The sequence below is a fragment of the Lepisma saccharinum genome, chromosome 9, assembly GCF_977018435.1.
Source record: "Lepisma saccharinum chromosome 9, izLepSacc3.1, whole genome shotgun sequence".
Classification (NCBI taxonomy): Eukaryota; Metazoa; Arthropoda; class Insecta; order Zygentoma; family Lepismatidae; genus Lepisma; species Lepisma saccharinum.
The window spans coordinates 80,364,048-80,387,703 of NC_139237.1; the positions used below are offsets into that span (position 1 = coordinate 80,364,048).

The 23,656-nt window shown below is 38.7% G+C and overlaps 1 protein-coding gene across 2 annotated transcripts in view; it reads right to left on the reverse strand.

Moving 5' to 3' along the window:
- Positions 1-16,477: 16,477 nt before the first annotated feature.
- The window catches only part of LOC145992763 (glycerophosphocholine cholinephosphodiesterase ENPP6-like), a 214,227-nt gene continuing 207,048 nt past the window's right edge, over positions 16,478-23,656 (reverse strand). For both annotated transcript variants that reach the window (XM_083129152.1, XM_083129151.1), the window contains exon 10: positions 16,478-16,636. In XM_083129152.1, coding sequence (XP_082985278.1) covers positions 16,494-16,636 — 143 coding nt within the window. In that variant the 3' untranslated portion in view covers positions 16,478-16,493. The remainder of the gene's footprint in view (positions 16,637-23,656) is intronic.

A 23,656-nucleotide genomic window follows, 5' to 3' on the forward strand; every position in this document is an offset into this window, starting at 1 on the left:
GTCAATGTTGCCAAAACCATGAACGTTATGCAAATTATAGATGGAAAGCAAGAATTCTACATTTTACATTTACAACGAAAAGAGGAAAATATAATATTTGACAAGAATCTGTGAAGCAATTCAGCGCTTAATGGTAGGGAAGGGGAGAAAGCCATTGGTAGCTGCAGCCACTTTTTCCCCTCCATGAATTCATTTCCTCTCTTACGCGTTCTCATAGGTCGAGCTCGCTCGAGTCGCCACTTGCTGATTGATTGATTGATTGATTTGGTATTTTAAGTCCACTTATGCACAGTAAGGCTAATCGGGACTGGGCCTACAGTTTAAAGTGGGATCCGAATAGTGTTGCCCACGAGACGAGACTTTGGCCTGTCTCGTCTCGTGGAAATGCTGTGAAATGCTGTCTCGTCTCGAAAATATTCGTTTGTCAAAGGGACACATGATCAATCTCGTCTCGTCTCGAATTTTTAAAAGCCTGTCCCGCCTCGTCCCGTGGGCAACACTAGATCCGAACCACTTAATGCCTCCACCGGGTATCGAACCCGGGACCCCTTGATTACAAGGCGACGACGCTACCACTGCGCCATCGGGGAGGCCAGAGTCGCCACTTGCGTGGAGAACTTGTTTTCGATCGCTTACTCGAGAGATTCGCACGACAGATTGGAGAAATTAAGGAGAGAAACAGTGAGATGGGGATGTAGGGAAAGCGAAATAGGCAGAGTAGTCAGTCGCGTGCCCAAAGGAGAGTTTGTTGGGATCATAACCCCCTCTCCCCTCCCTTTCGCTAGGAAAATATGGCAAAGTGAGGACCGCCTACTAAGAAAAAGTGTACTCCCCCCCTTTCGAAAATCCAGGGCACGCCACTGAGTAGACTGAAACGAAATCACGCACACACATGCACAGAAAGAATGGGGTGGACTTCCCCTTCAAATTGCCCAACAAAAGTGTATATTTCCCTCTGCCCAAGTATTCCATACTCGTCGTCGCAAACACGGCTTTCATGGAAAACAACATTGTAAGCACAGAAAAGGATAACATAAAAAAGAGACTGGGTTGACGCTTATGAGAGAAAGAAACTTAGCTAATTATAACACAGAAGCCTTTGTCGTATCTTATGCGGAGTCTGGGGTGGAGGCTTCATACCAATTTTTCGAAACAGAAAAGTTAATTAACTCTTAGCGCCTGTTCTTGTTTGCGTGTCGTCGCGCGAGAAGTGAGGACTCTTTATGTAAAGGCATGGTTTCTTGTTTTTATGAAACTCTGGGCAAGTTTAACTTCTGCAGCCGCTTCAGTTACAATTCATTAGCTCCCTGTTCCACTTAGTCCTTTCCTCCCTTTGCCCTCTAGGCAACGGGAGAGTGGGGGATGAGAGAGAGAGAGAGAGAGAGAGAGAGAGAGAGAGAGAGAAGATGTGTGGCACGGGAAAACAGAGGTAGAGATTAAGGAAGAGGAGAGAGGGAGATAGAGGAAGGACGAATAAAGGAGAGGAAAATCGAATAAAGGAGAGAGAGAGAGAGAGAGAGAGAGAGAGAGAGAGAGAGAGAGAGAGAGAGAGTGAGTGTGTGGCACGGGGAAAGAGAGGTAGAGATTAAGGAAGAGGAGAGAAGATAGAGAAGGACGAATAAAGGAGAGAGGAAAATCGAATAAAGGAGAGAGAGAGAGAGAGAGAGAGAGAGAGAGAGAGAACTATAAGGCTCAGAGAGTGTTTGACCATACCACGGTGCCAAAACGCCCATTTAGTGTTCTCCTAAGCCCTCTTCTGCCCCCCCTTTCATCTTTCGCCCTCCCATTAGTCTGAAGAAGAGTATAAATAAAAGAGGAAGAACGAATAAAAGAGGGAAAGAGAGGAAGGACGCATAAAGGAGAGAGAGGAAACACGAATATAGGAGGATAGACGAATGAAGGAGAAAGGAAAAGCGAATAGGAGAGAGAAAGAGAGAGAGAGATGAAGGACAAATAAAAGAGATGAAGGACAAATAAAAGAGATGAAGGACGAATAAAAGAGATGAAGGACGAATAAAAGATATGAAGGACGAATAAAAGATATGAAGGACGAATAAAAGAGACGAAGGACGAATAAAAAAGAACGAATAAAGTAGAAAAAGAGGATGGACGAATAAATGAGAGGAAGAGAGGAAGGACGAATATATGAGAGGAAGAACGAATAAAGGAAAGAGGAAGGTCGAATAAGGGGGAGAGAAAGGACGAATACGTGAGAGGAAGTACGAATAAAGGAGAGAGGACGCATAAGGAGGTGACCGACGTAGAAAGAGATTTAGAGATTGCGCGAAAAGGAAAGAGAAGAGTGGAGAAAAAGATACGTAGAAGTGCAGTGAAACCGAGATAGGAGAGAGAGAGAGAGAGAGGGAGGGAGGGAGGGAAAGAGGGAAAGGGAAAAAGTAGATACAGCCCAACCATAATTAGAAAACCCCCAGTCTCTTTTTTGCAGTCAACTTTTGAATTGGATTTCATTTCTCGCCCTCTGATTGGCTGCTGGAAAGTTACGATGCTATGTTTGCGAGAATATCTTGTCTTACTGTTGCTTGCGTTGTGCACGGCGACTTATACAAGTAATGAAGTACAGAAAAACGTATCATGACGGGTCCATCTGCGGGCACACTCTGCTTCAACCATTACGAAGATGAATTGCTAAAAGTCCTAAACCGGGCCCTCACAACCTAAGCATATACACATTTATTGCGATTACAATTTCGCCTATACTCTGTCCCGGGAAGGTCTGGAGCGTGAGAACGAAAACAAGTCTCTGCGTAAATAATTACTCAAGAGGGCTCGACCAATAAACGCGAGAGAGTGAAAGTGAGTGCATGGAGGGGTAAACGCAGCTGCAGCTACCAGCAGTTTGCAGCAGCGCGTCCATCCACTTGCTTTTTTCCTTTCTCTACCGTGGCGTTCCTCCAAGGAGTTCTGGGATGTAGTATGGATAGATTAGATGGGTAGATTGAAAGAACGAGAGAGAACATTATATACACCCTGTCCCAGCTAACTGTGAAGTAGAGCCGCGCATTGAGGGTGGGAAATCGAGTAGTGAAAGCGCAGCGTTGCCAATCGCACGGTCCAGACCTTAGTCCGTACGCTAAATGCACGGCTTGTCAAAATTTGCACTTTCTGTTTTATCCTAAGAAATTCCTAAACCAAGCGTACGGACCTGGAGACAAAAATACGGTCCGTTTGCCACGTGCGTACGGTATTGTCGCTATCAAAAGTTTGCAACGCTGACAGAGTGAAGCAGGGAAATCGAGTAACTCCAGTCGCTCATTACTCAATTCCGTGTCTCTCACTGTTCATTGGTGGAGCCGTTTCACATCACTACCTGCGCAGAGACTTGCTCTAGTTCGTCTGGTCTACAGTTAGCTGGTACAGGGTTTAGCTATCTGTGCATACTGGCGTACGCAGGTTCTTCTTTTTCCCGGAGGGGGCTGGAATTGTAAAGGTGGATATTACATAGCTTCGTTCTGGGGGGGAGGGAGAGGGGAGACTACATAATAAAATATTTCGTAAGTACCATTTTCAACCATCGTTTAAAAGTTGTTCAAATACAAAAATGTAATCGAAGGTTATTTTAACCAGAGTTTAAATGTACCACTTTGGTTTATCCCAAGTTCCTTATTGCTTTCATTTAATATTTTTGATTTCCTTAAAATTTCGGGAATGGGCTGTAGACCCATCAGCCCCCCCCCCTCTGCGTAAGCCAGTGTCTCTGCATAAAGTGCACTTAAAACAATCTAACTTTGACTGTGACCTTGTGAAGAGAAACAGCGCTTTGTGTTCTATTGAAAGCAGATGCATTTCTTACAACGTTTTATTAGAGATACTATTGTAGTAAGAAATTTATCTATTCTGTAATAATTATGCGGCCTCCCCGATGGCGCAGTGGTAGCGTTGTCGCCTTGTAATCAAGGGGTCCCGGGTTCGATACCCGGTGGAGGCACAAAGTGGTTCGGATCCCACTTTAAACTGTAGGTCCAGTCCCGATTAGTCTTACAGTGCATAAAGTGGACTTGAAACACCAACTCAATCAATCAATCAATAATTATACAGAAATACTGTCTAGTAACACATTTCAAAATGACAATTTCTCACTGTTCGTTGGTGGAGCCCTCTCGCGTCACTACTTGCGCAGAGACTTGTTCTCGTTGGCCTGGTCTACAGTTAGCTGGTATTGGGTATAGATGGGAAGAGAGAGGGGGGAAGGGAGAGAGAGAGAGAGAGAGAGAGAGAGAGAGAGAAATTGAGAGAAACTGGGAGAGGAAGGGATCCAAGGATGAGCTAGAGACAGTAGAGTGAAATGGAATCACACACACACGCACACACAGAGAGAGGGAGAGAGAAAAGGGGAAGACAATAACAAGGATAGAAACTACAGAGGCAGAGTTTCAGATTAACTGGCATGCGTTAATTAAATCCTGAGATGAAAGCCCTTATGAATTCCTACGCCTACGAGACTAATGCTTTGAAGGAGGGAGTTCTTTACTTAACCCAAGAGCAGAAAGTGGGTCAGAATAGTCCCTTCTTCCTGCATTCCGGTTATTTTACAGCCCTAACAAGGAACCACAAGATTCGAACCAAGGAACCTTATAATCACTTCCCTTCAGTGCAACTAATCTAGAGGTATTTCTGCAGCTCACAAAATATTACTCCACACGTAGTAAGAATTTGTAATGCTATTTTCATCGTTTAAATAGATACTAACCCAGTGGTTAGCGTCCCACTTTAAACTGTAGGTCCAGTTCCGATTAGCCTTTCTGTGCACAAAGTGGACTTAAAGCATAAATTCAAACAAATAAACCGTTTGAAGTTTATGCTCATATACCTAGGTAGGATAATCTGTATTAAACCTACAGTTTACAGTTTGGGAACCCATTGCAATGAATGAAACTGAGCACTTACCCATTTGTCATACTTTTGGAGCACGTGTTCAATCTTGTAAGAATAAGAAGGCTGAATTCAATGTTCACATAGAAGTCTCCTATTCCTTATGTGAGTGCCTGCTGCAGTGAATGAAATGGTAGTGATTGCTGCCACTACAGTTTTACGCAATCCGATTGGCTCACGTGTCCGACTGGCTGACGTGACGTCATTAGCGACGTTAGGTTAGGCTGGATTGGGTTAGATTGTACTAATTCCAACAGAATAAAATAAGCACTTCTCAAACGTACTCTGTCTAGGGAATCTGTGGAGCAAGGCCGAGCATGACTGTAGAGAAGGGGAAAAAGCGACTGGGATGAGCAAAGTGTTGCGTGCTGCTGAAAATGGCTGGTATCTGCAGTCGCGTTTTCCCTCCATGCACTCGCTTCCACTCTTATTTCATTGGTCGAGCCCTATCGAGACGCTACTTTCGCAGAGGACTTGTTTTTGTTCCCTTGCTCCAGATATTCCCTGGACAGTGTGTATATATGGAAGAGGATAGACAAAATTCTTTAGTTACTGAGAAAATAAACATGCAGAGAGTTTGCCTGTTAGTTTAAATAATACTTCTGGATTATGTAGAATGTAACAGTGTAGTCCTCTTAATGTTTTCTATGAGACTTTTTCCCCCAACAGGAATTACTAAAACATACAGGCAGATGTTGAATTTCTCACAGCCATTCCTTTCACGTCGTCTAATGTCAAATTTCAGACATCTCTTTTCGATAACCCTGTATATAGTGCTGGACCACTATTTTTTGGAACACCCTGTATCTAAATTTCAGCCAGGATTAACATAGAAATGGCTGAAGAAAGAGCTTTCATTGCAGTCAAGATTCATTGTGGGTCGTTTCTTGCAGTTTGAAGTCTTCGTGGCATCCAAGAAGCAAGTTTAGCTTCCACGGAGAGATCGTCTCGTTATTCTTGATTACATTTTCCTGTGGACATATTCTCTCATGCTTTTCTCAGATGAAATCCTTTGCTTGCATTAAACTCAGATGACGTATCATGTTGCCAGCAGCTTTTTTGTTGTTCTAGAACAGACCTTTTTTTACTAGAGGGAAAGGAATTGCTTATTTTTACTACGATAAGCCTCTCGTGCATTGTTGTTGAATGGGAAACACCCCAACAAAGAACTGACGTAAATGATAATACATTGTGTGAAACGATTATGTATTGTTGTGAAAGAGCGCATCGTCTTGATGGACGGTTCTGTAAAGTTGTTTGCAGGCTTCTACAGCCTTTTTCAGGCATAGACTTTATGGAAGTCGTAGCAACGGTTGGTTCAAAGCACAACAATGGCTGGGGATTTCTTGTAAGTCCACTGTCATGCCAAAATTGTTATATGTACTAAGCTACATTCTGTGCCGGGGATCCCTGGAGGAAGCGAACGAAAATACATCCTCTGTGCAAGTAGGACTCGAGAGGGCTCGACCAATAAACGCGTGAGAGGTGTTTACAGCAGCGCGCGCTGCTTTGCTCAGCACACTCGCTTTCTCCTCTTCTCTACCGTTATGCGCGGCGTTGATCCACACACACCTGGGAGGAATGTAGTCAAGTGACTTCTAGTCACACTATGGTAACTAAAGTTTAAGATGAGATTTAATTTATTTGTGCATTTCCCCCGTAAGTTTGCGGTAATGATCTTGAAGTATTTTGTTACTGAACGTAGTTTTTCTTCCAGTTTTGGATAATCGTGAGGATCAGTGTGAATGATGACGTTGAAGTCCACATTGTACACAGGTAGACTAATCGGGACTGGACCTACAATTGTTAAAATGTGCCTCAAACTTCGATACGTGCTCGGCCATCGAACTGGCTAAATTAATATAACGTATTAAATATGCATATACTGTAATGTGTAAAAATGAGAATTTAGTCCACGCACACGTCAACACGTAAAGACTTGTCCAGCTTGTTCATCTTAACATGCCCTTACAGCTGCAAATGGGGTAATCGCTTAATTTTAGACGACCACGATGGAGGCGATCAGTTAATTTTGGACAAGGAGCACTCGATTAACTTTAAACGACAAGGAGAAGGGGACCGATCGCCTAATTTTAGACGGCGAAGGGATCGATCGCCTAATTTTAGACGGCGAAGGGATCGATCGCCTAATTTTAGACGGGGGAATAAGTATGGAATGCCACAACCTTTTTACTAATTGACGGTTTATTGTTAGTATGCGATGTTTCGGGGCAGAACAATCTCCTCTTTCCCTTGATTCGCCATGCAACGTACCCTGAAGGGACACAGAGGGCAACATCATTTTCTCACCCCTGCTTCTCCAGTCTTTCGCTCGACGAAGCAAATGAGAATTTACGACCGTATGAAGATTCGCCCGCTCTATAGGTTTTCCATGTTACTTTTGCCCCGTTCCTCTGGGGGCACATGCGAGCATGGCGGGGGTCTGCATTACTCCGAACACACTCGTGCATGCTTTAAAATTCCAGTCACGCATCACAACGTGCGTTTCTGCTCCTCACTTCGCCGCCTCGTCTCATAAGCAATCTGCGAACTCCGGCAAAGAGGAAATAGTAGCATTCGTTGAGTAGGCGTGCAAGCAATACAGGAGCACCGTGAACTTGAGCATCTGCAACTGGAGGCAGAGGGAACAACGGGTCCTTAACATATTTCCCAACTTGTGGTAACGTAATATTGCCAGTTGGTAAATAAGGACCATAAAGAGGTGTTTTAAAATTTAACACAATCTAGAGAGATTTTCTTTGTCAACGCTTGTTTTCCAACTGATGACCGTTCTGGCTCAGATACTGCTAAGCAACGGAATATCAAACCCCAAGAATCATCATAGCCCACCACCGCCGTGGCGGAGCAATTAGCTCAGCGCGCTACGACCTCAGTGGTCCCGGGTTCGAATCCTTGCGAGTGTCACTTCATCAATTTCATAATATTATCGCTCATCCTCATCGTCGCGATTAGCCAAAAGAACAGACAAGCGACGTAATATAACCTAATTCAATCAATCAAACAAGGAATCATAATTTCGTTAGGTATTTGTGAGCATTCTCGTTCAGTGACTGCTTTAAATTCGTTGACTCTTTGTACCGTAAACTTTATCTTTTATGCATTCCTGTACAAAACGTCTAGGGTCAACGCGGAGGGTGTTCTTCTGAACATCTTTGTTCAATCAATCTCTTCGGCACTGATTTCCAAGTAGCGCTCACAAAATTGCACTCTTCGGTCCAGATCATATGTATTCAGGGTGTATCATTAGAAATTGCGCAAACTGACACAGTTGTGAGTACACGATAATAGAAGCCAAAAAGTCTCAGTAAACATGGGTCTACAAACGAGCCGTTTTCGAGATAATCGCGAATGTGTGATTACAAGCCGCCACTGACTTCATTGTTTGTAAACGTCGTCATAGTTGGTAAAATGCTGATAATACAGTAAGAAAAGTCATTGGAGATCTCATTGCTTTTATTGAACATTCTACTTACTTTAACAAATATTTGTATATTATATGTTACAATTAGTGTACACTCGTACCTGTTAAAGGAGGTGACCAAAGTGTCGTCCTTGCATTTGGTTGCAATACTGTACGTGATTCCGCATTGAGTTTCGAATTCTTTCGAACACCCCCGGTTCATTTGGAATTGGCCACAAGCATGTACAATTCTCTACTGATTGTATCCATCCTGTTTGATTACAACGCCACCTCTCGGAAATCTTCTGTTTTGTAAACAAAAAGCAAACCTCGGAACGCGCAAGGAGTAAATCACTCGTTGTCTTCAAAATGCAATCAGTGGCTGCTTCTAACCACACATTCGCAATTATCTCGAAAACGGCTCGTTTGCGGACTTTTTTGCTTCTATTATCGTGTGCTTTCAACTGTGGACAGTTTGCGCTATTACTTATGATACACCCTGTAGAATATATGGACTCTTCTTGGAATGTAACTCTTGCAATGTCAGTGATTCGAAATGCAATTGATACTTGATTTTGATATTCATGTTGCTTTGGAGAAACCTTGTACAAAGTTCCGAAAACTGTTCAATCGATAATGAGTTATGTACAGTCAGTTATAGAGTTAGACAACACACATAACAGCTGGTGTCTCATTTTTGTTGCCGGCGACTGTACAATACAGTACAGTAATACAGTACTTCGACATTGGAAATACAAAAAGTTGCTTCGACTCTTTCTTGTTAAAAGGGAATAAACCATTCCTGTCTGGTGGGAATTTATCTTTGTTGCCATGTATACATCTGTTGGCGCGGGGAGGGAGGGGGACGATGGTACTAGTATCCTTTCGTTCTTCGGGTACTGTGATGTGTCCTATGTGGATGATACTACATCCACGTGTTGTTACAAAAGATTAGTTTCATGCATCACGCATAGGCGGCGCTGAAGTAGTGTGACGTCATCGAAGCAAAGGTTCGTGTGTTTCGTGTCACTACATGTATGTAGAGGCATGTAAAAAATGTAATAATTTTATCGTAGTTCAGTTTCTAATTCTTCATTATCTTGTATCCTGAGCATTTGAAATAGAATGCTGTTCATTTATTTTAACTTTTATTTGCGTATTGATTATAGACGCATCCAACGGAAAAATTGAATCACAATGGTTACGAATCTCCTATTTGTGAATCATACATATTAAAATGATTGTTGATATAAACAATTTGCGTAATGAACAGTAGAGATGGCTTTTAAATGTTATTCAGTAATTAATGGAAAATTATTCAGTTGGTGTAACGATTTCATTTGTTACAGTCGATTGCATGTCATTTTGTTAATGCAAATTTTCACGTGTTTGCAGTAATTTTTTCTTTGGAAGTGTAAGTTCGCTTTATGCACAGATAATGATAATAATGCATAGATAATCGGGACTGGACCTGCAGTTTAAGGTGGGATCCGAACCATGTGACTCTACCGGGTATCGAACCAGCGACCTCTTTATTACAAGGCGATGACGCTACCATTACGCCATTGGGGAATCCCAAAGATATTTTTTCTACAGAACAAAAGGGGTGTAAGGAGTGCTTCATCCTGAAGACACCCAAATGTTAGGCTTTCTTCCATGTAGTGCACCCTGAACTGAGTTTTGCGAACTTAACAGGTTCTGGCGTCTGAATTCACAACCAGTATAATCTTCTCTGGCAGTGCGGTCCGGTATCTTTTCTTTTTTTAAAAAAAAAAATAAGTCCCTGCACTGATCCCAACAATTTCACTCTTAAATAACTCTATGATTTTGTAACTTTATACTGGGTGGCCAGAATTAAAGTTACCCAACTCAGAGCCCTCTGTAGCCTGTTTGAGGCATCGTAGAACTCTGAAATTTGGTGAATCCACTATGCAGACCATGGGGAAGAGGATGGCGATAAAAAGAGTTCAATTTTCCGCCACCAGGTGGAAATGTGGCGCTGTACTTCCATGATGGGTTGTACAAATAATCATGTTAAGTGATTTAGCTGAGTTATTAATTAGAAAGACATTTGTTAGTGGCTGGAAGTTGCGAGAAAATAATCTCTCGTTTATTGTAAGATTTCAAGGTAGAGGCAAATCCATAACCAATTGGAGCAGTTAACGTCATTATCACAACCCATCATGGAAGTACAGCGAAACATTTCAACCTGGTGGCCGAAAATTGAACTATTTTATCGCCATCCTTTTCCCCATGTTCTGCATAGCGGATTCACCAAATTTCGGCGTTCTACGATATCTCAAACAGGCTACAGAGGGCTCTGAGTTGGGTAACTTGAATTCTGGCCACCCGGTACCTTAATAAATATGTACCGTTGGAATTTAATATTAATAAATAAATTATGGCAATATCATAGACAGTATTATTTAAATTATGTCTAGGCTTGTTGACATATATAATTTGGATTAAATTACTTGACAACGACTGAATCTAATGGAATATTTTTCTTTCCTCTGGCCAAAATCATATTAGGAAGTGTTGATTTTCATTGGCGTGTTCCATTTCAGACACAGACATATTCCAATTAATCAAAATATTTCCAGTTCAATATACTGTATATCTCTAAATCCATTTTTCAACAAGGTATTCCAGAAAAAAACTATTTTCAAAACTTACAAATGGTTACCTTATTACAAGTAACTGAAAGAGACAATAAAAATACCGGTACTCAAAAAATAAAATCAGATACAGACATCCCTTAGTCAGATACAGGTCCCACTTAGTCCTCCTCACTGGGATGATCCACAGAATCTGCAGTGTCACTGCCACTTGTATATCACACTTTACTACGAAGTTTAAAAGTGGAATCTACAACGTCTTACAACAATCGATAAAAAATAATGTTCGCCACAACACTCACTACGTGCTATCGCACAACAATGCTCAAAGCGCATGAGAACGTTCAAGGCTAAAGCGGTAGGCTTGGCAGAAGGTAGTGGTTCTGTTCAGTAAAGAAATTAAAAACTCCACATCATATGCCGCGAGAGCAAGTCCACCCCTTACTTCTGGGCATGAAATTGCGGCAAAAAACCTCGTCTTGGATTCAGAAATATACGGTATTTGCTAATGAAAAAACCTGTGTGCAGGTCTGATAGTCGCTTCCCGGTTCCGGTTGTAACTCAAGAAAATGCCCAACTGTTAAAATTCAAATTTGGAGGCTGTACGGTTCCCCTCTCAAAGGCTTTGATTTCTCACCAGTTGTGGCGCTTAAGAATTTCCTCTTATCGCTGGTGAACCCTGAATGAAAGGCCATCTTTCCAAGTGGTTGCCAGTTCTGGTTGCAGGTCGCAAATTTCAGGAGAAACTCTCGCGGCGCGGTCAGGCAGTTAGGAATCACTGCTCTGTGGGGATTGTGTTGTATCCTGTGCATGCGTGTTTGTTATTGTCCTTTCACGAATTTGATCTTAATCATATTTCCTCATCTTCGCGATTAGCCTAAAGTGGAAGAAAATTGAAGTAAAATAATGTAAATCATTGAATATAGTTATATATATATATATATATATATATATATATATATATATATATATATATAAATTCTTGTAGTAAAATATTTAGGCATATAAGAATAATAATTTTCAATTTTGAGAATGATTATTTATATGGCATTAACATGGATAATAATTATACATAAATAATTGTCATTATACTATCCACATCGTCTTGATGAGCCAAAGGGCGGAAAAGCGACGCTAAATAAAAGATCAAATAACTACGTTTTAAAACCTACATAATTATATTAATTAAATTTACTATGCAATAGCAATGAATAATTTAAAAATCATTATTTTTTACAATACATTTTTAGAAGTTACTAAAAAAGAATGAATATTCTACACTTAAAGATTGAACAGCCTGCCTGTTAATGATCAAAAACTGGAAGAAACAGTTTCAAATTTTAAATCTGAATATGTTATAGTGCATATAGGTAGATGAGGTTTATAAATTGTACTTGCGTGCACAATAAATAAACTTTATACACTAAATATTTAAAATTATATTAATTACGTTATGTACTGACCTTAACGGTCATGATTTTTCTTTACAGTATTTGAATGGCATCCGAAATTGGCAGTTTTAGACCATGATATATCTAAGCTGTGCGTCAAGTCAACTTTGCAGCATGATGTCGCATATGTAGATCCAAACGTGCGCGCAGAATATAGTTCCACTGAGACGGGTTCCATTCCGACACAACTGCATACTTGCAACAAAACATTTATATAATTTGTAATATACAGACAAAATGATACATCCATTAGCAGGTATAGATTTAATCGGTTGCAATCACTGTGCTGACGAACTTGGATCCGCAGATTCGCCAACTGGACAGTCTGTTGCGCGGAAGGAACAGTGAAGCCCAAGAGCGAGTCTGAATACGTTGAAGAGCGCGTGGAATTAGTGATATCAGTGTTGCACATCCCACTATTTTAACCCTATGTTAATCGTGCTATACAGCGGCGAGAATGGCTGAATGGAGGTGTCCTGTTCAGTGCTCGGTTTTGCAAGTGTGTTATTTTGGGCATCATTCCGAAGGAAAAAGCTCTTCAAAGTTAAGAAAGTTGTTTTAAATACATATTCCTCCTTACGACAACAAGACCAGAATAAAACAGGGCGTTAGGTGATTTGCCGTCAATGTGCGCACGAACTGTGTCCCGGGTGTTGAATGATTTGCGGTTGAGTTTAGGAGTAGGAAACGATTGTTTGTTGTTTGAAGACAAAAGAATCTCCGCGGTATTAAAATATATCGCCGTGAAAATAAACATGTTAATTATTTGAACGGGACGTGCGTCAACGCGGGGCGTACATTGATCCAAGCTTGGGAGGATATCACCGTGCAAAACCACCGCATGGCTGAAGCATCCGACGGGAAAGGGGGAGGTTTTTGTTTCACCCACTGGCGGCAATGAAGGCTTTGTTGAAGACTCATATTTACTGTTCCGTGCAAAGAAAGGGAAGGGTGAATCACCAAGAAATGGACAGACCAAGATTTGAATCCTGGTTAAGTGAAGTGATTCATAAATTTAAACCAAACAGAGTAATAGTATCAGACAATGAACTCCATTGTGTATATATCACCAATAACAAATCAAGCTTTTTGGCAGTATAAACTTGAAGGGCGTGTATCTTATAGTAACGGATGTATTGCAAACGAAGCAACCAAGTTTTCATTTTTTTTTATTTCTAAATAAAAAACAATAACTCGTCATTAAATTCAAAAGGGGCCTGTCGTTTATTTTTACCTTTGTTTTTTTCTTTTTTGCGAGCTCGAAATATACACACATGCCCTCATATTTCGAAGATATTTCGCGATTTATATTAAGTAATGACACATTTATTACATAAACGATTATTATACTTATTAGACGAAATTAATCAACACTCAATAACAATAAAAACAATTGGACATCAATGATACTTCTATGCGCAGAAAGTACTTTAAAAATTGTATGATTCAGGAGGAGACAAAAAGAGGCAAAAATACATTCCGCTTGACATGCATGTGCGGGTTTTGATGTGTTGTGCGGTTGGCAATACTGCGGATTTTCTCAGTGTCTGCGATGTAAACAGCTCGACGTTGAGTCAAGACTGGCACGGAAGATTCTGAGCTCAGTTCTCACGCGGATTGATACATAAAACCTGCTGCAAAGTTAGCTTGACGCGCGGCTTAGTCAACTTTTTGCACTGCTCCCCTGTAACTTCAAGTAGGCTGTGGCGAGTTTACTTAAGTTATAGTGTGCTTAGTAGCGCTGTGCAATTTCAGTGTGAATATTTGCTTATGCATGGATGAATAACATGCATGAAAGAATAGAATTAAACGTAAGAATCAAACGTCAATTGTCAAAGCCAAGAAGTCGCAGACAAACTTTTTGGTTGACTATTCCGATGTTTGCCGAAGCAATATGAACTTTGCCTTGCAAGTTAGTGTTTGTGTTTTGTGTTTGTTCAGATTTACACAGGGAAGACATTTCCTGCCTCCTTGAGTTGGTGCCTAATTCCCAGCCACTCTAGGTTTCTCTTGAATGATTAGTTGCGTCGTTTGGCGATAGGGAGACAGCCAACTGGAACTTGGAAGGAGTTCTTGGATTGTTGCTTGAGATTCTGTCTGGTGCTTTTGATGGTGGGAAGCACAGTGGCTGCAAACTTAAACGCCCACAGGAAGTTTCCTATAAGGTAAGGCGGGGTGGAAATGAAAAAAATATATAAGTTCCAAATTGTAGGGGTGACTAGGTTTTTAGAAAGGACATGCAAGAGGGGTTACTTGGGCGATTATGGATAATTGAAAAGTCATATTGCCTTCGTGTCTACCTAAACATTGCATAATTTGTGGGCTGTAAAGAGTGACCCTTTCGAAAGGGACCCAAATGTAAATCGCATTTCCACATAGTAGCTACAAGTTTGACTGTGCGGACTAGCGAGGCTGTGGCGGCGATAATCATCTCTGCGACCTGTCCATGTGTGTGTCTCATTGCCCTTTGTCCAACCTTATCATAATCCATCCTCATCTTGGCGATTAGACAAAAGTGGCAGAAAATCGAAATAAACCAAACCAATCAATCAACCAATCTTCTTTTCTTATACATTTTCCTTTTATTAATTTCTTCCCTTTTACCTTTATCTCTTTGTTTCTGGAATGTAACTGGTACCTCTTTCGGAATCACTCAAGGTACCCAATTGCCCACCCTGGACCGCATTGTTGTAGACTAACGAGGCGCTCACGTCTGTCAGCATTATCCTCTTTGGGGCTTCTTCTGTTTCCTGTCCATGTGAATTTGTAACTGTCCTCACATCAATTTAATCTTTTCAGGTTTCAACCTCATCCTGACAATTAACCAAAACTGGCAGAAATCGAAATCAAACAATCAGTATATTTTGTTTCTTCTTCTTAAGGATTCATCTTCCTTTCTCTCTCTTGCTCTCTGTGTTTTGCTTCCTTATCCACTTTTTTGTTCCCAGCTTGTCACCTTTTTAATCAATTCTTTATTAAAACATATTTATTGGATTGGCTTGTGATTATTGAGCCATCGTGGTAAATGAACAGCATGTTTTACCATCTGGCGAGAAACCCTCGAAAAAATTAAATATTTTGCATGGTTTATGAAGATTATGTTGTTTATGAACGTTTTCCATTGTTTTTATTTCACAGATATGTGTTATTGTGCAGTAAAGTACATCTGTTACCTTAGCGTGTTACCTCAGAACAGCCCGAATCCATTACGCAAGTGAATGTAGCACCCAACACAACATTCGACAACAGCAGCTATAATTTTACGTGGTTACGTTAGGATTGCTAAGTTTGGGACTGATAGTTATTTTCGACTTGTTCTTTCGCTATTTTAGTTAGCATTTAAACCAGGGTTGTTAAAGGTCCAGAAATTTTTAATAAATTCCGGTCCAGGAGAGAAAATCAGCAAGCGTAAAAGGGTTCTGGACCGTAAAGAAGCTTTTTATCTGTAAAGTATTTCAATTCGGTCCAGGAACCTTTTTTCCCGATCAATTTAAATACGGTCCAGGAAATTTTTTCTGAATGAATTTCAATTCGGTCCAGGAACCTTTTTTACGGAAGAAATCTCAATTTGGTCCAGGAACATATTTTCAGGAACAATTAAAATACGGTCGAAAAACTTTTTTCAATGTAACAATAAGCAACTTGGACCGAATTTAAATTGTGCGAGAAAAACGGTTCCGGTTCTGCAGAGGAACACAATAGAACCCATTAGAATTTATGGGATCCTGGACCTTAAACAACCCTGATTTAAACTGTTCCTACTTATAAAAAGCGGCGAAATGGGTTTGCTGACAGATTCTTCTGCCGGGCTGTTGGAAATACTGTTTAAAGCAAAACCATAGAAAATTGATGCTTATAATTGAAGAGGATTAATCACTCACTAGTATTAATCAATATTTTGAACAACTGTTGTTACAATTTTAAACATCTGTGCAGATGATAATCGGTGAAGTGTCAGCATCGGTGTGGATATAGATTCAAAGTGGTATTGGCTCATCCCTAATTATATACATAGAAAACCCAAACACATATATTGCAAATTATAAGATATGAGCTTTTCACACCCAACAAGTTCTTATTTCTTTAATAATAAAATTTTATTACATACAATTTCTAATCAAAAATATTAATGAACATATTTTTCACCCTAGCGCAGCTTCCGTTATTGGGCTTTGGTTCAAATCCCAGCAAGAGTGGGAAAATTTGATATTCATCAACCAGTTTTATGTACGTGTGGCCATATCCCTTCTTAAAGTCTGAAAGAAAGACAAATGTAATTACTATATATAGTGAAATAAAATGTAGTTAATATTTTTCAGAAGTTTGAAAATTGAAAGATACAAATCTGAATCGACACAAATACAATATAACTACTTATAGTTTAGACTAACTATGCTCACGTGATCTGACGTGCACTGAGAATATTCAACATTTCAAGCAAGCAAGCATGAAATTAAAATATAATAAAATTCAAGTGTCTAATTTGGTGCTATATGTTAAAAGAAAATCTCATGTTATTTTTCTCACCTGCTTTATTTTACTTCTAAATTCGCACAAATCTTCAAGAATCGTATAATATCGGGTGGGCTGAAAAGTTCGTAGGCTGACTCATAGATAGCGTTACTAGAATTAAATCCATGTGATTTTTACTTAGTACTAACCTTCAAAAGATACGTGTATAAATTTCACAGCTGCCGGATAATTAGTTCGTGAGATATAGCATTGTGAGTGAAGCAGCTTTTGTTATTGTGAAAAAATGGATAAAAAAGAATTTCGTGTGTTAATAAAGCATTGCTTTTTGGCGAAAAAAAATACTGTTGAAGCCAAGGCTTGGCTTGATAAACATTATTCGGACTCTGCACCAGGAAAATCAACCGTTGAGAAGTGGTTTGCTAAATTTAAACGAGGCGAAATGAGCATCGAAGACGATGCACGCAGTGGACGCCCCAAAGAGGCTGTTACCGACGAAAACATCAAAAAAGTCCACAAAATAATTTTAAATGATCGTAAAGTGAAGTTGATAGAGATAGCTGAGACTTTAAAAATATCAAAGGAACGTGTTGGATATATTGTGCATGAATATTTGAACATGCGAAAGCTGTGTGCAAAATGGGTGCCGCGCGTGCTCACAATCGATCAAAAGCAACAACGTTTTGATGATTCGGAGCAATGTTTAGCGATATTCAACCGTAATAAACACGAATTTTTCCGTCGATATATTACAATGGATGAAACATGGCTCCATAACTACACTCCAGAGTCCAATCGACAGTCAGCCGAGTGGACTGCACGTGATGAACCGAATCCAAAGCGTGGAAAGACGCAACAGTCGGCTGGCAAGGTTATGGCATCAGTATTCTGGGATGCGCATGGTATTATATTCATCGATTATCTCAAAAAGGGCCAGACCATCAACAGCGATTATTACATAGCGTTGTTGGAGCGTTTAAAGGATGAAATCACGAAAAAACGGCTTCATTTGAAGAAGAAAAAAGTGCTGTTTCATCAAGATAATGCACCGTGTCACAAATCAATGAAAACGACGGCAAAATTATATGAATTAGACTACGAATTGCTTCCCCATCCACCATATTCTCCAGATCTGGCCCCCAGTGACTTTTTCCTGTTTGCAGACCTTAAAAGAATGCTCGCTGGAAAGAAATTTAGCACTGATGAAGAGGTAATCGCCGAAACTGAGGCCTATTTTGAGGCTAAAGAGAAATCGTACTATAAAAATGGCATCGAAAAATTGTATGACCGCTATACTCGTTGTATCGCCCTCGAAGGCAACTATATTGAATAATAAAATCGAATTTTGTCAAAAAAATATTTTTTACTATGTTAGCCTACGAACTTTTCAGCCCAACTGTTACTAGCATTAAGACAAAATTTCCTAGTGGTCTTCTTACTCTATAGAACCAGAGTGTTTGAATTGCTTAATAACATATAAGTTTTTTTGGACTTCAAGAAGAACTGGTAATTGTAAAAGGAACTTTGTATCTAATTTACAAAACTTGCATAAGTTTCAGTGAGAAACGTGTGAAATTTTAACCCTTCATTACAAGGTAAATGGTATAAAAATGAGAGCTGACTGATTTTTTTTTCACGAAAAAAGGAAACAAACTCACGTATGACTAATGAATTTGATTCAATCTATCAGGACAAAATCAACTACTTCAACAATATATTGCACTCTTTGGAGAAGTTCAAAATAATATAATCAAAAATGTTTTAAGGGTTACCTTGATTGCGAGAACTTAAGGTTCAATGTAGAGTTACGAATTTTTAAAATAATAGACTGTATATTAGCTAAACTGAAACATCTATTCTACATATATTCAATCTATCAGGACAAAATCAACTACTTCAACAATATATTGCACTCTTTGGAGAAGTTCAAAATAATATAATCAAAAATGTTTTAAGGGTTACCTTGATTGCGAGAACTTAAGGTTCAATGTAGAGTTACGAATTTTTAAAATAATAGACTGTATATTAGCTAAACTGAAACATCTATTCTACATGTAAGGAAATCAAGTTCTCTTTAAAATGTTATTAGTAGAACTAACTTACTTTGAAAATTGCAATTGCACATTTTGAATAAATAATACAAAACAAACGTAGAAAGGATTGATTCAAGTTATGAACGAAGCGACCAAATTGTGGTGTTGTAAACCGCTAACTGAATTGTCACAGCCTTATAAGTTACAATTACTTTTGTTTTACAATTTCAGCTCTTTCTTGTGCTCTGCAATTGTTCCAGCTCATTTTCACAATTACATTTTTTGCATTCAGCAAGTTTTATATGCAGTGAATCATATTATATTTCAGTGCAAACTTCACGAGACACATGGAAAGCAATCTTTATATTGACTTCATCATTATTGATTTATTCTATTAGTTTACTGAGTCAAATATTTAATTGTAAATTTGTCGTTTAATCTGATTTCGTGACGTATTTGTCAAACATGATCTGAGATATTAGGCTGAACTGGTGCATAATCAATCTCTACAATAAATAAATAAATAAATAAATAAATAAAAAGCTATTGTTAAACGAAATACACTAATTATTTGTTATTATTACAAGTTAATATCTTTCCATTATCTGGTGTTCATTCCTGAGACAAGGTAGTCTACTCTTTGTGCTTTGTTTAAATTCTTATGTTTACACAAGTGTTCCCATGCCATTATACCAATTATTTGTTACCAATTAGAATTAATGATGTAAGAGAAGTTGATACATTAACTACATCAACTGAACTTCGATGAAATTGTAGTAAGTAATTCCGTTTTAACTCATTGTTATACAGACATGAAAGTTCGGAAAACCTCGAAGCACAAATTGGTTGTTGTAGCAACAAAAAACTTAGTCCAGTTAATTAAGTCCTTAATGAACATCGTTTCTCATTACGCATCATTAATTTTTCTCATAACTTTTTCAAGGGGAGGAGCTTAGGCTTCTGTTACACAAGTCGCCAGAAATTTAGATACAAAATGTTACGAAACATTATTTCGACATAGCTGGTCGCTTGTTTATTTCGTTTTTCCATTTGTGAACTAACTAACTAACTCTCTAGCCTTCTTAAACCCGAAGGTTCATGGCTGCAGCAACACAGGCCTTCCATCTTTCCCTATCTTGAGCAAGATCTATATACTCTTTTCCATCCCTACCGATTTCCCTTAGGTCCATCTCAACGTTGTCCCTCCATCTTCGTCTTGGCCTTCCTACAGGTCTCTTACCATCAGGTTTCCCAACAAGAATCCTGTGAACTCCTCTTTCCTCTCCCATTCGTGCCACATGGCCCGCCCACCTAAGTCTTCTTGATTTAATCATTCTAATAATATCTGGACATGAATACAAATTATGTAGTTCTAAATTATGTAACCTTCTCCACTCACCTGTCTCCTCATCCCTTTTAGGTCCAAATATTTTCCTGAGGATCTTATTTTCAAATACTCTCAATTTATGTTCCTCTTTCAATGTAAGGGACCAAGTTTCACACCAATATAATACTACAGGCAAAATTAATGTTTTTTTATATTTTAACTTTTAGTTTCTTAGATATTAAACGAGAAGACAAAAGTTTATGAAGAGAGAAGTAACATGCATTTCCTGAATTAAGCCTACTTTTTATTTCCTCTTTAATATAATTTTCATTTGTTAATATTACTCCTAAGTATTTGAATTTGGGAACTGGTTCAAACGAGTTGTTACCAATAATGAGATTTTGATTATTACCTAACACTTGGTTTCGGCCTGTAAGCATATATTTAGTTTTCTCTTTGTTAACTTCCAAACCTATCTCTTTAGCAGTTTTGAAAAATATTTTAGCATTATTCTTAATTGTATTCACATCATCCCCCAGTAAGTCTACATCATCAGCATATGCTAACAACTGAGTCACACCATTTAATTTTAGTCCTTCTTTAGTTTCTTTTACCTTCCTAACAGCATATTCTAAGGCAAAATTAAAGAGCAATGGAGATAATGGATCTCCTTGTTTTAACCCATCATGAATTGTAAATTTGTCAGACATATTAATACCCCCACGAATTTTACTTTCTGTTTCACTGGTGCATATTTTTATCATACTAACAAGCTTCTTAGGTATTCCAAACTCTATTAATATATTATATAATTTATCTCTTTTGACCGAATCATATGCTTTTTTGAAATCAATGAATAGCTGATGGACATTTTGATTATATTCCCACTTTTTTTCAAGTGTCTGTCTGATGTGAAAAATTTGATCTGTAGTTGATCTGTTACGTTTAAATCCACATTGATAATCACCTATAATTTCATTAGCATATGGTGTTAGTCTTGCTAAAAGAATGTTAGACAATATTTTGTATGTTGTTGAGAGTAGAGAAATTCCACGATAATTATTGCAGTTCATTTTATCACCTTTTTTAAACACAGGAACAATTATGGATTCTTTCCACTGTTGAGGGATTTCTTCTTTATTCCATATTAAACAAATTAATTTATGAATTTGACATATTAATGAATTTCCACCATATTTAATTAACTCAGCTGGTATTAAATCAATGCCAGGTGCTTTGTTATTCTTTAGCCTTTTAATAGCATCTTTAACTTCAGTCAAGTTAGGTTCTGGAACTAAAGGTTCTGCTGTGTGTACTTCATTCACTTCTGATTTATCTCCTACATGGACATTTAAAAGGTCATTAAAGTAGTTCTTCCATCTAATTAGAATATCGCTTGGGTCAGAAAGAAAATCACAGTCTTTATCTTTTATCAAGTTTACTTTAGGTTGCCACCCCTTTCTAAACTCATTTACACCTTTATATAAATCTCTGATATTTTTATTTTTGCTGCTTGTTTCAATTTCGTTAATTTTACTTTTCAAGTAATCTCTTTTTTTACTTCTAAACGTGCGGTTAACTTCTCGCTTTATTCTATTACAATTGTTTAGATTTGTATCATCAGAGTTATTTAAGTCTAGCCTGATTTCTTATTTCTATTAGATTATGACATTCATTATCAAACCATGGCTTACTTTTTCTCGGTTTATGGTATCCTATACTTTCTTTAGCTGCTGATTCTATTGCATTACGTATGTGCTCCCAATTCTTATTTACGTCTGTTTCATTTATATTTTCATCATCATTTAAATCCTGCAAAACATCAAATCTATTTGACAGTTTAATTTGGTAATCTTTCTTAATTCTTTCATCAGTAAACTTTCCTGTATCAAATTTTATAACTTTTAGATTTTGTTGCTTATGATTTATCACTGAGAGTCTTTCTCTTAATTTAGCAATTACTAAATAATGGTCACTGGCACAGTCAGCACCTCTATGTGTACGAACGTCAATTATACTAGTATGCCTTCTCTTATCAATGAGAATATGATCTATCTGATTATGAGTTTTACCATCTAGAGAAGACCAGGTATATTTATGGATATCTTTATGTTTAAAAGTGGTACTTTTCACAATTAAATTCTTTGAGGTTGCAAAAGTAATCAATCTTATACCTTTATCATTACTTAATTCATGAAGACTTTCTTTACCAATCGTGGGTTTAAATGTCTCTTCTTTGCCAATCTGTGCATTACAGTCACCTAACAGAATTTTCATATCATACTGAGAAAATTTATCAAAGACCTTTGTGAAGAGAGATTTAAGTTGTAATTTTACTATAATAATATTGCAGTCAGACGGACGTAATTTCAAGACTGATGTAATTGTGATTGCTCAGGTGCCGAATTACATAATGACTTAATTATTACTGATTTCCAAATCAAAGTACTCGATACTTGTAGCGATAAATCTGTTTTCCCTGTCAGCCGAATTTCAAACAAAACAAAGAGTGTACAAAAAGTAATACTTATCGAAGAATATTAATCTTTGTTCATAACTTGAAACAGTTCTTTTTCTTCATGGTTCCAAAATATTGTTAAGATCAAATGATTTCAGTCGAGATACAATAGAAGTTATCGTAAAATTTACATTGTACCATTATTTAGTCGTCTTGTTGATTTGCAGAAGTAAAAAGTAAAGTAAAGTGTTCCCCTGTGCATAGCACTACGCCATGAAGGCGTATAGGGGGTGTGGGGGTAACGCCCCACACTTTCTTGATCCGGTCGTGAGTGGGGGTGATGTGATCAGCATCACGCCCCTGACCGCCTTTACCCCCCAGGGTTTCCCCCAGGTACCCATGTTATTCGACGCTGGGTGGGCGCTTCCACCGTTAGAAAAGTTCCCGGATTTGAACCGGCCGGGGATCGAACCCGGGACCTTGAGCATGGTAGTCAGACGCGTTACCGACTGAGCCACCGCGGCCACTTTTGCAGAAACTGAGCGGAATTGTTTCTTTCGTGAGTACAGGTGTATTCTTATCGTCACCTATCTGTGCTATGAGTATAATTTAAAAATAAACAATATTAATAAAAAAAATCAATTTTAATTGATTGATTTGGTTTATTTTACTTCGATTTTGAGCCACTTTTGGCTAATCGCGAAGATGAGGATAAGTGATAATATGATAATATGATGAAATTGATGAAGGAATACTCACAAATACCACCCATACCCAATCCAGGATTCTAACCTCCGTAGCCGTGCGGTCTAAGGCGCTGTGCTTTGTACTCCGACTGCGGGACGGCATGGGTTCGAGTCCGCCTGGATTCAGTTTCTGGGTATTCGGACTGTGTATAGGACCGGTGGCAACCCACTATCGTGAGGAAATTGGGGAGCTCTACGAGTGAGTAGCATAACCTGGTCATAACAATCTCCTATAACGGCTG